The sequence below is a fragment of the Mustelus asterias genome, chromosome 24 (assembly GCF_964213995.1).
Source record: "Mustelus asterias chromosome 24, sMusAst1.hap1.1, whole genome shotgun sequence".
Classification (NCBI taxonomy): domain Eukaryota; kingdom Metazoa; phylum Chordata; class Chondrichthyes; order Carcharhiniformes; family Triakidae; genus Mustelus; species Mustelus asterias.
The window spans coordinates 15,859,191-15,871,677 of record NC_135824.1 but is presented as its reverse complement, the minus strand read 5'-3'; the positions used below and the strand labels follow the sequence as shown (position 1 = coordinate 15,871,677).

At 47.0% G+C, this 12,487-nt stretch overlaps 1 protein-coding gene across 1 annotated transcript in view; it reads left to right on the top strand.

Annotated features, from left to right (window-relative positions):
• The first annotated feature begins 214 nt into the window (after nt 1–214).
• Nucleotides 215–12,487, top strand: part of igdcc3 (immunoglobulin superfamily, DCC subclass, member 3) — a 140,928-nt gene continuing 128,655 nt past the window's right edge. Inside the window, exon 1 of the mRNA XM_078240993.1 lies at nt 215–557. Within this exon, the coding sequence (XP_078097119.1) occupies nt 215–557 (343 nt within the window). The remainder of the gene's footprint in view (nt 558–12,487) is intronic.

Genomic DNA, 12,487 nt, shown 5'->3' with positions numbered 1-12,487 from the left:
TGGCTACTCACCAGATGAAGGAGCAGCGCCCCGAATGTTCGTGATTCCAAATAAACCTGTTGGAATTTAACCTGGTGTTGTGAGACCTCTTTCAGTGTTAGTGAAAACCTACTTGTGACAATAATAAATAAACTTGAAACTTAGAGAAGTTCTGTGCATTTTCTGTTAATGTGTACGGTAATTGCAAATAAAAGCTTCATAAATTACATAGAAGATGATGCTATTGTGTGTCTCGTTGTTTCCTTTCTTAGACTTAGGTCACTCCTCAGAACTGACTTTCACCTTGGAACCCAGTGATGTTGTGGCAGTGGAGGCCCACCCTCTGAAACTGCACTGCCAAGTGGAAGGAATGCAGCCCATCAGTAAGTCATGGAGGAAGAATGGAGTCCTGCTGTCGGATAGTGAACACATCTCTCTGCTCGCCAATGGGTCGCTCTACATCACAAAATTTCAGAAGCTGAGGGAGGACGGCTCCTCTGATGAGGGTGAATATGACTGCACTGCCCAGAACCGCTTAGGACTACTAGTCAGCCGGAAGGCGAAGGTGCAGGTCGCAAGTAAGTGAATCGGACTTTTCTCTGAGAAAGGAGGGTTACTGCAGAACCAGGCACCATTCTGATAAGATGATTATGGAATCACAGACGTTTTGTCACACAAGGTGCAGTAGAATACTGAAAGGCCTGGATAGAGTGGATGTAGGGAAGATGTTTCCATTAGTCGGAGAGACCAGGAACCGAGGGCACAGTCTCAGAGTAAAGCGATGGCCCTTTAACATCGAAACATAGAAAATAGGTGCAGGAGTGGACCATTTGGCCCTTCGAGACTGCACCCACCATTCAATATCATCATGGCTGATTACGCACTTTCAGTATCGCACTCCCCCTTTCTCCCCATACCCCTTAGAACCAAGATGAGGAGGAATTTCTTCAGCCAGAGGGTGGTGAATCTATGGAATTCATTGCCACATAAGGCTGTGGAGGCCGGGTCACTGAGTGTATTTAAGACAGAGATAGATAGGTTCTTGATTGGTAAAGGGGATGAAAGGTTACAGGGAAAAGGCAGCAGAATGGGGTTGAGAGACTTATCAGCCATGGCTGAATGGCGGAGCAGACTCGATGGGCCGATTGGCCTAATTCTGCTCCTCTAGCTTATGGTCTTATAAAGTCACCTGACCTTTTGTCCCCATCCTTGTGCTAGCTCCTTCACCAGAGCCATCCACTCCAACCCCACTTCGTTGCTGACACTCTGTCTGTCTTTCATTCTTTCTCAAGTGTTCACTCAATTCCTGTGGGGAAACTTTTATTTTATATCAATAAGTTCTTCACCAACTGCACTGCGTGCTTTGAATTCTAATGTTTGCAGCAACGGCTGGAGCTAAAGTAAAGCTTCAGCATGGTGCCAAATACGCTAATCTCCCCACAAGGTTCTGAAAGCTGCTATTGGCCGGCAGTGACCTACTCCAGAGCTGCTCTTGCGGTGAGCAGACAGAGACATGACGGGCCAAGTGGCCTTCCTCTGTGCTGTAATTATTCTGTGACGGCACCTAACACATGGCGGCACGGTGGCACAGTGGTTAGCACTGCTGCCTCACTGCCCCAGAGACCCGGGTTCAATTCTGGCCTTGGGTCACTGTCTGTGTGGAGTCTGCACATTCTCCCTGTTTCTGCGTGGGTTTCCTCCAGGTGCTCCGGTTTCCTCCCACAGCCCAAAGATGTGTGGGTTAGGGTGGATTGGCCATGCTAAATTGACCCTGGTGTCAAGGGGGATTAGCTAGGGTAAATGTATGAGGTTGGGGGATAGGGCCTGGGTGGGATTGTGGTTGGTGCAGACTCAATGGGCTGAATGGCCTCCTTCTGCACTGTTGGATCCTTTGACAAGGCAAATGTCAGAATTTGCCTGATGAAGTGAAATGCTCTTATCAGGGTAACGGGAAGACTATCGGATTTCATCCCTGTTCTATAATGGAAACAAAATGCATAACAATCTTTGCAGGTTATTGGGAAGGTTTTGTCTCTGGTCAAGTCAGATCTAGAAGGTATTGTAGCTTGATGCCAAGGAGTGCCAGAGATTGGTAGGGCACCACATGAGTTTGTAATTTGCCCTGTAATAAATCCTCGCCGTGCCATGAGAGGAATTGGCAAAGGAGTTCCCAAGTGTTTTTGCACCTTCTTCAAAGGTAGAAAGAGTAGTTGGGGTGTGAGGTGGATTAAAATGGGAAAGCCACACGTTATCAGCGGTTGTAGAGCAACTTTGTAAAACGGGATTTGGAGTGGAAGCTGCAGCAGATTCTCAAGGCCGGTGAAGCTGCATGATCTGAAAGAAGAGGTCAAAAAAGTTCAAAGTAAAACTTACAAGAGATAAATTGTATCTGAGGGCTTTCTCTTAATGGGTGCATTGGAGAGCAGCTATGGAAGAAGGCCCTTAGTTAAAATGTCTCAAACCTCTGAGCACCCTGGTTTTATTTTTGGATAATGTGTCACTTGCTCAATAGAATCCTACAGTGCAGAAGGAGGCCATTTGGCCCATCGAGTCTGCACCGACCACAATCCCATCCAGACCCTACCCCCATGCATTTACCCTAGCTAGTCCCCCTGACACTAAGGGACAATTTAGCACGGCCAATCCACCTAACCCGCACATCTTTGGACTGTGGGAGGAAACCGGAGCATCCAGAGGAAACCCATGCAGACACGGGGGAGAACGTGCAAACTCCACACAGACAGTGACTCGAGGCCGGGAATTGAACCCGGGTCCCTGGCGCTGTGAGGTAGCAATGCTAACCGCTGTGCCACCGTGCTGTGAACACTGCTGCTTTGAGTTTCATCTTGAGGATTGGGAAATGAGAATCTGGCTCTGGCTCTGCAGTTGTGTTTAGCCTGTTAGTGATTTCATGTGGACTGGATTGTTATTACAATAGTACAGGCAGTATTAAAGCTTTTTTTCCAAGTTCACCCTGCGCTGACACTAAAGTATGTAATTCATTAAGTGAATGATCAGCCCCTGAATGGAGTGAAACCTGCCAAGGTCACCAGTGAGCTGCTGATTATTTAAACCTGACCTGGAGTGAACAGGGCCACTAGAAGAAGGCCAGTGCATTGACCTCTCTTTGACCATAACTTCATTGGATTCATTGTGTCCTATTTGTGGAAACAAATTGACTTCATTGCATTTATTTGTAAGAGTTTTAGTACTTCAATTCCCAGGGAACTGTCTGGCCAAGTTGAACTTCATATGACAGGAGAATTCTAACCCCCCGCCCCCCGGTCGCCACGGAATCGAAGTGGGCAAGGGGCGGACGATGGGATTTTCCGGTCTCGGGTTGAGCGAGGCTGTACAATCCTGGTTTGTCATATTAGTGGTGGCCATCTCTGATAGTAGGGCTACCTGCTGTGGACCTTTGTTTAGATGGAATTATCAATAGGTCATTACTTCCTGGTTGTCTGAGCCATATGCTCAGAGTTAGAGTTGGATTGGGATCAGATCTTAGTCTTCATCGGATTTGTTCCATGGTATGTATTGCTTCTTAGTATTTTTTTCCTCAAGGTTCCTTCTAGATTCCAGTTCACTTCCCATACCTAGTGGCGCACCAAGGCAGACTTTCGCCTGTTTCCATAGCTCGTAATTCCTGGAAAAGGTCACTAGTCTGTTGCCAGAGGCTTATAGCTTGAGGGACGCCACTCCACATCAAGTGTGGCTGACCAGGAGTCTCTCCCACTCTTGCCACCAACTATTTGCATTTTTGGAAGGATTTGCAGATTGACACACTCAGCCTATTGGCCACGTTATGAACGCACCTTCCTTGGCCGTCAAGTCCTGGGGTGAGGCTCGAACCCGGAGCTTCTGGCTCAGAGTTAGGGGCGCTAACCACTGTGCCACAAGGCCCCACTCTTTCTAGATTGGCAGCACAATGTGCTGCTTAATAGAGGCTACTTTTGATCAACCCTCTCCAGTCATATTAAACTGATATATTTTATAAAGCTGCATTCTAGCCATTACAAGGAGGGTACAGATCGACCATGGTCCAAGCTGGGAATAGTACAACGAAGGTAATGTCAGGAGCAGGTCAGATGAAGCTCATCCATAGCTCAGCATAAAGTCCGCTGGCATCCTAAGCCCACAGGTCATGGCACTTTACCTGATTCTTAATTTTTAAAAAAATCTTGGCGAATTCAGTTGGCAATGCAACAGTGGGCGATACCCAGAGTACAACCAGGAAGCAGCCTGGCAGCCAGTTAGCTAGCCAGTTCAACTCAGCCACTGGGGAGCAGATTAGAAAAACAGAGCCTAGCCTCGGAACAATACAATTTGGTGGACCCTTCTATTTTCCCACGTTCTAGGGAACCCAGACCGCGATTCAACAATGCTGCACCCAGCTGCCTAGTTTTGATTGATTATGGCTACACTACAAACATCCTTGGGCTTCATGGAGGGATGCATTACTACGCAAGCAAGCTGCACTAAGAGTCTTCCCCATTCCATCACTTTCTGTTTAATAAATTGAACACCGGGTCACAAGGAACTGTATCATGTTCAGCACTCTGAAGATAACATCTTAAACAATATCCAAAAAAGACCAAAGAGGTCGGCTCTTGCCCTGAGAACCCATGGGGAAAATAAATATGTAATTGAGATGCCGCATCACAGAAATATTCAGCACATTACCAGAGAGAGAGAGATGGACATTGTGGGTGAATAATAGAGGGATGTCTTTGGAAAATCTCTGGAATGAGCAGAATCAGTTAGTAGACAGAACAAAGTTCACAATGAAATCCAAGCAAATTTCTGAAAGAAGGAATTTATTTTTGAAAAATTATTGGATCTTAAACCTTTATTAGACCAGGGAGATACTGGGTGCTGATTGAAGCCACCAGACCTAGTTTGTCAGTCTGGGATAGGCTTGATAATGGGTTAACAGATTGTGGACAATTGTGGTTCTGCTGAACCTACACGTTGTGCTTCAAGTTTTGCAAAAGATGTTCCAAAGCGAAGTGAAGACCTTAACTGAGATGGCACATGTTTACTGACTGGGTAAATCCTGACTCCGGACCTGAGGAAGCCACGTTGCATTTTTGTGCTTTTCAATGAAGTAACTATCTCGAAAGCCCATCTCCCGATCTGTACAAAGCCTTGTGTATTCCGAGCCGATTGGTAATCTAATTCCCTTGGAATTGGTTGGACAATCCGCTACTTGTGTAATTTGATGAAACTGTCGGCTAGGTTCGTAAATCACAACGTGACCCCTGGAACACTCCCCTGATGAAGACCATTGATTGTATCACTCAATAAGGAGGATTTATCACTGGCAGGATGCACTGTCCTTCTGTCCGTCTTCACACAAGGCTGCATATCTTCTGGTGCGGCTGCCGGTTTCTGGTGTTTCCTTTGTGTTCTGAGTTGGTGATGGACCACTCTCTCTGGTGGGACTTTGAGCACACACTAAGCCATCGCAACCATGTCTTGCAAACTCTTTTCCATTCTTTTAGTGTTACCATTGGTCAGTTCTGCACAGGTTCTCGTTTCACCCGTGTGTGTGTGTCCCTGTCCTCTGAAGGTGTAGAGGAAGTGGTTAATTAGATGCTTGTAGAGACAGTGCTGCAGTTTGATTGAATTCCATTGTGTTAGTTAATACTAGTCATGAATTTCAAAGCCTGGCCACAATTGTTCCTTTGCAACACCATCTCTTTCGTTTGTTGATCTAGTTTCCAGTGATGGGATTGGATAAACTCTTGGATCATTTGATGCGCTCCACACAACAATGGTTCCCAACCTTTTATGTGTCACACAAAAATTCGGTCACACCTCCTATCTTCACTCTCTTCTTCCCTCATTGGGAACTTCATTTTCAACCTCTCCACGTCCTCTCACCTGTTTCCTTTTAACCTCGCCCCGCCTCTCTCGCTTCTCCTCGGGGTTTAGCGCTATTTTTGAGTTTTCGTTTTTTGTGCAGCGCAACGGGGCTTTTGTCGCCAGCTCCAAGTCCCGTTGGTGAGGTACCTGGGCCTGACCAACATAAAAAATCTAAACCACGCATGTGAGGCTCTTTCCCAGCCAGCGCATGCGGGTTAGGTGGATCGGCCGTGCCGGATTGCCCCTTAGTGTCAGGGGGATTAGCAGGGTAAATATGTAGGATCACTGGGATAGGGCCCGGGTGGGATGGTTGTCGGTGCGGACTCAATGGGCCTCCGGCGCTGTAGGAATTCTATGGTTCTATGCGCGAGAGGTCCACGATTCGTTGGGTCTTGAAGATTCCAACCACAGAGCTGAAGACAAAGGTTAGTTTTAGTTTAATTACCTGAATTGGAAGCATTTTGAATCTGCTTTTTCGTGGCACACTTCGAGATCGTCACGGTACACTCTTTGGGAACCACTGCCATACAGTACTGCACTGCATATTCACTGCTTTACACCGTGTTGAGACATTCCTATATGATAAAAACATATATAAACACAAGTAATAGTTTAGTTGTAATTTGTTACATAATAATGCAAATTTATATAATTGCAATCTGAAGGACAAGAAGTACTTTTTGTCCAGGCCAATATTTGGCCCTCATCCAATCTCAGCAACAGCTTGCATTTATATTAATTTATTTTATTTATTTATTAGTGTCACAGGTAGGCTTACATTAACACTGCAATGAAGTTACTGTGAAAATCCCCACACTCCGGCGCCTGTTCGGGTACACTGAGGGAGAATTTAGCATGGCCAATGCACCTAACCAGCATGCCTTTAGGACTGTGGGAGGAAACCGGAGCACTCAGAGGAAACCCACGCAGACATGGGGAGAACGTGCAGACTCCTCACAGACAATGACCCAAGCCGGGATTCGAACCCGGGTCCCTGGTGCTGTGAGGTAGCAGGGCTTAAATGTAATAAAATATCCCAAGCTGGTTAATAGGAGCATTATAAAGTAACATTTGACTGAGCCATGGAGGGAGACATTATGGTCAAAAGCTTAGACAGAGAGGTAGGTGCTAAGGAGCATCTGAAAGGAGGAGAGAGAAGCAGAGAGGTGTAGGGAGGGAGCTCCAGAGGTGAGGGTCCAGGCAGCTGAAATCATGGTGCCCGGTGGTGGAGTAGTTACAACCGGGACTGCTCAAGAGGCCTGAATGGAAATGGGTGCAGACATCCTGAAGGGTTGTGGAGCTGGAGGAGATGACGGAGATGTGGAGGGGTGAGGCCATGGAGCGATCTGAAAATAAAGACCAGAATTTTAAACTTGAGGCGTTGCTCAGTGTGGAGCCAGTGTGTCAGTGAGCACAAGGGTGATTGGTGCTTACCAGAACAGATCAGATGGTCATTCATCTAATTCAGGGTTTGTGTGGGGCGGCACGGTGGCACAGTGGTTAGCACTGCTGCCTCACGGTGCCAGGGACCTGGGTTCGATTCCCGGCTTGGGTCAGTGTTTGCGGAGTTTGCACATTTACCCCGTGTCTGCGTGGGTTTCCTCCGGATGCTCCGGTTTCCTCCCACACTCCGAAAGATGTGTGGGTTGGGTGCATTGGCCATGCTGAATTCTCCCTCAGTGTACCCGAACAGGCGCAGGAATGTGGCGACTAGGGGCTTTTCACAGTAAGTAACTTCATTGCAGTGTTAATGTAAGCCGACTTGTGACACTAATAAATAAACTTTTAAAAAAGATCTTGTGTGCTAGCATTTGCCCATCCCTGTGTGTGTGCACGTGTGTTAAGGTGTGTGTGTACGTATGTGTGTACACGTGTATGTGTGTTAATGTGTGTGTGTGTACATGTGTGTGTGTGTACAAATGCGTGTACATGTGTGTGTGTGTACACAAACTGGCTCCCCTTAGTCCCTATTACAGTGGTTCCCAAACTTTTTTCACTGGGCCGCACTTTCAGAATAAAAATTTGCTTGCGCCACACCGAATTTTTTATTGATAAGAAATACATTCAAAAACAAAAAAAAATCAACTCCGAGCAGTGCTTGATTCATAACGTAGAACACAACTACTTTATAATATGATCATGGGACATCCAGAAAGCATAAAACAATCACTTTGGAAAAATATCTATCCATGTTTAAATGTTTCTTTGATTGTCCTTGAATCTTCCCGCCACACTTGCCATCCTCTCTCGCCGCACCAGTGTGGCGCGCCGCACCCTTTGGGAACCACTGCTCTATTAGCACATCAGTCACTACACTTCCAAAGTATTCTGAGGATGCGAGAAGTGTCATATAAATGCATGATTTTATTTTCTAGTCGCTGGCTAACTCCAGATTGCGGGCACATTCAGAATTTTAACAAGCCAGAGATTATTTTGCCTCGCCTCAAAGCAAGCTGAGTGAAATCCCCGTCCTCGCATGTCCTGCCAACACTCTGTTGAGTGTTGCTATCTGAATCAGTGCTGCGCTGCTGGGCTACTGTCAGGAATGCTGCAACACAGTGTAGCACAGTGAGATGAGACTCGCTTTTCCTCACCTCACACTGAGCTGCTGCTTCCGAATGTGCTGCCCCAGGCAATTGACAAGGGAGGCCTGGCTTATCCTCAGTGCAGGGTGGGGTGACGGGGGTGGGGGGGTAGGGGGGGGAGCGCGGCGGGGGATCGCCCTTTCCAAACTACAGGTTCTACGGGGATAGAAACAATGCTCTCCAGCTCTGACAACACCCCGCAGCCAGGCAGCCCAAGAACAGAGGCCCCAGAAGCGTACAGAGCGGCATTTCTGCTGAGAGGCTTCCGGGCAGAATTTGAGGCCTACACTGTCACCTCCTGCACACAACCAAATTCCACACACTCTGGAACTCTGCATTTTTCCGTTGTTCTGAAATCAGCTGCAGGGGGGGAATGGGAAGTGAAATTCATTTTTAACCGATCAGGTACACCAACAGCAACACATTTATATTGTCCCTTTAACATAATGAAGCATCCCAGGGCTCATCACGGGAGCATCGTAACACAATGCCACAGAATCACCTGAGGTGGTATGAGGTCACGGTGAGTTTCAGGTTTGTTTATTAGTGTCACAAGTGGGCTTACATTAACCCTGCAGTTGACGGCACGGTGCCACATTGGTTAGCACTGTGGCCTCACAGCGCCAGGGACCCGGGTTCGATTCCCGGCTTGGGGTTAGCTGTGTGGAGTTTGCACATTTGCCCCATGTCTGTGTGGGTTTTCTCCCACAATCCGAAAGACGTGCTGGTTAGGTGCATTGACTATGCTAAATTCTCCCTCAGTGCACTCGAGCAGGCGCCAGAGCGTGGTGACTAGGAGATTTTCACAGTAGCTTCATTGCCATGTTGATGTAGCCCTAATTAATTAACTAAGCTAAACTTGCAAGTTACATGGCAAAAAGTCTGGTCAAAGTAATAGACCAGGAGGAGTGCCTTAAAGGTGTCAGAAGGTGTCCCAAAAGTGATGGGATTGTCACATCTGTGAGCACAGACGGCAATGCAGTACCGAGGGCAGTGGATTGCAGACATTTCAAACACAGAGGTTCAGATCATCAGGGGGTGAACATTGAATGTGCCAATGCTAATAGCAGAACTTGCACAGAGAATGATGAGTGTCACATATGTCCACGCTAAGGGCAGATAGTGTTAGAGAAGTAAACGCAGAAAGTGTAAGCCCCTAATGTGCTTTTGCAATCTATCGCCCAGCAGGTCACTGAGGTGGCTCCGCGTAAATGGAAAGCAGCTCACAAGAATATAATAAATATGTTGCGCCGATTGCTTTAATCTCTGGGAAACCATCAATAATTTGGCGTGGCGCAGAACATCCATTCAGTGGGGTGGGGGTCGGAGCATGCGGGCTGTGTAATGCACGTATTGTGTCACAAGCCACGTGCTCAATGCACCGATTTTGGCAAGATTTGAGTGGTGTGAGTTTATCTGTGCTTATAGCGAAACTGTAGCCCCTAAAGAGAGAAGCAGCTCCCCTCGCACTGAGAGCACAGCCGGGGCAGTGCGGCGACCCAAGTTCCATTTGGTTTCGTGAATGAGATCGCTTCCAAGAAGCCGTTTATCCTTTTCCACTGCTATCTCTTTGAAGGCTTTTTCTTCTCATTTAGAGGCCCTCATTACGTTTCACTCAGTTTGTCCCTGGGAGGCTATTTATCATCTCAATGTCCTTACAGGAGTAACTGTGGTCCTTGTAGGTCATAAGAGCAGTCTCTGACATTGTTCCCTCACAATCCAGTCACTAAGCAACCATGCTGTAGGGGAATGGGTCTAATTATCACCTCGGGAGAGTGTCCCCCTGCTTAAACTGTCATTGGAAACATCTGAAGTGCTGGCAATTTGCAGTTTGGAATTTAAAGCCATTTGGGTTGAAAGTATAATGCAGGCTGATATCTGTGCCTGCTCTCTACAAGTGGCGCCAAGCAGCCAGTTTATCTTGAGGGGAAAGAAATGTTACTTAAAATAGAGGACAAGATGGCAGAAAGGAAAATGTTTAGACCGGCCTTCTAACAAGTGAAAGAGAAATTGTCTGTTCTTAAGGCTGTGACACCAATCTAAAATGCAGTTCTATTCATATTCAAATGTTGCCATTCAGAAGCAGAGAATAGGCTTCACTTTAGGAAGCACAGAATGCATGCTGAGGCCAGACTGCTGTCCCTCATGTAATCCTCACAGATACGGGTAATCTGTCCTCTGGCAGCCAGTGTACCCAAGGCCCACACTGTTGGAATGCATTCATTCCCGTTGGTTTGTTATTTCTGATGGAGTTTGGTAGGGTTGGTCTTTACTGTCCCCGCATATTATTGCAGAAGTCATAAGCACACGGCCAGGTAGGAGGGGCGGGGGGTGGGGGGGGGGGGGGGGGGGTGTTAAAAAGGGGCTATAAATCTGTCCGAGACTGAATGAATCTCAATGCTGCATTGTGCTATAAATTAGAATCGGTCACATCCTGCGAGATTACAGCACTTAGCCGTTGAGGAATTACACCATTAGATTTAAGTAGAAAGGGCAATTCTACATCAGGTGGTGGTGACCTCATCATATAGGCCCACAAAGGGTTGAAGGAAAATGTTAGATGCCATCCTTCTCCTGTGATACTTACAGGATCTGGGCTTCATCTGTGATTGTGACACTATATGCTGCACCCTCTGCTTTCCTCCCTCACCTATGTAGAATCATAGAATCCCTACAGTGCAGAAGGCCCATCGAGCCTGTGCCAACAACAATCCCACCCAGGCCCCTATCCCCTACAACCCCCCACATATTTTCCCTGTTAATCCCCTGACACAAAGGGGCAATTTAGCATGGCCAATCAACCTAACCCGCACATCTTTGGAGTGTGGGAGGAAACAGGAGCACCCGGAGGAAACCCCCGCAGACACAGGGAGTACGTGCAAACTCCACACAGACTGTGACCCAAGGCCGGAATTGAATCCGGGTCCCTGGTACTGTGAGGCAGCAGTGCTAAGCACTGTGCCAATGTGCCACCCTATGTGTACTCTATGAATAGTATGTTTTTGTCTGTATAGTGTGCAAGAAACAATACTTTTCACTGTATCTCAATATGTGTGTGACAATAATCAATCAAATGGAATAAAATGTCACAAAGATCCTCTCAAGCCGAACCATTCATCTTGTTAAACTGCAGGAATTTGCCCGTTCCCAAGTTCCTAAGCAAAGGAGTGGGCAGCGTTTTCTTGCTGTCACAACCTGACCCCACTTTTGGGGGATTTTCACAGTAACTTCATTGCAGTGTTAATATCCGCCTACTTGTGACGGCGATACAAACTGAGAACTTAAAAATTGTGTTAACTATTTGGCCTTGTGATGAAATGGCGCCTCATTTACTCATTAATGCGTCGGATGGATTTGGATAAGGCGGCTGCTTCCTCACATAAGGAATACATCCAAGAGGTCATGTTGACATATCAGCATCAAAGGGTCGACATTCCTCTGGGAAACTGTGGAATTCTTTTCCTGGGGCTGGACAGCTCTTCACGGCAGGCTGTGCCGCTCCTGCAGGGATCTTGGGTTCTGCGGGAGCAGCTTTGGATCACACGCCTGTCAGAGGCTGGCATCTCTTCAAAGTTCCTTGATGAATGGGTTTTCTTTGTCAGTCCTAAGAGCCTCCTATTATGCGCCTTTGATGTCACATTTTGCACTTGCCGCTGTCACCAATGCTGAATTACTAATTTTCACAGGTCAGGAGAGAGTGACAATAGATCCCAATGTGTGCGTAGAAATAGCTGCGATTGTACAGAAAAAAAAGTTGGTCGCATTTAATATGTGCGCTACCAGCGGCAGCCTGACTTTTAGACTTGCAGCTTGCAACGTTTGCAAAGAATACCGTCCAACTTTGGGGCTTGAAGTCACTGCAAGTTGGTGAATATTTCAGCTCCCTTTATCTGATTGGAAACAAGTTTTTCTGGAAAGTTGGTGTGCAATGAATTTTTGAAATTATTTTGGGGTCGGGAGGAGCCTTGCCGGAGACTGGCTTCTGACATTTACAAATTAACGGTGAGCATTCAGTGTTGGTCTTTCCTCTGTTAGTGGCCTCTGGTCAGAACCCA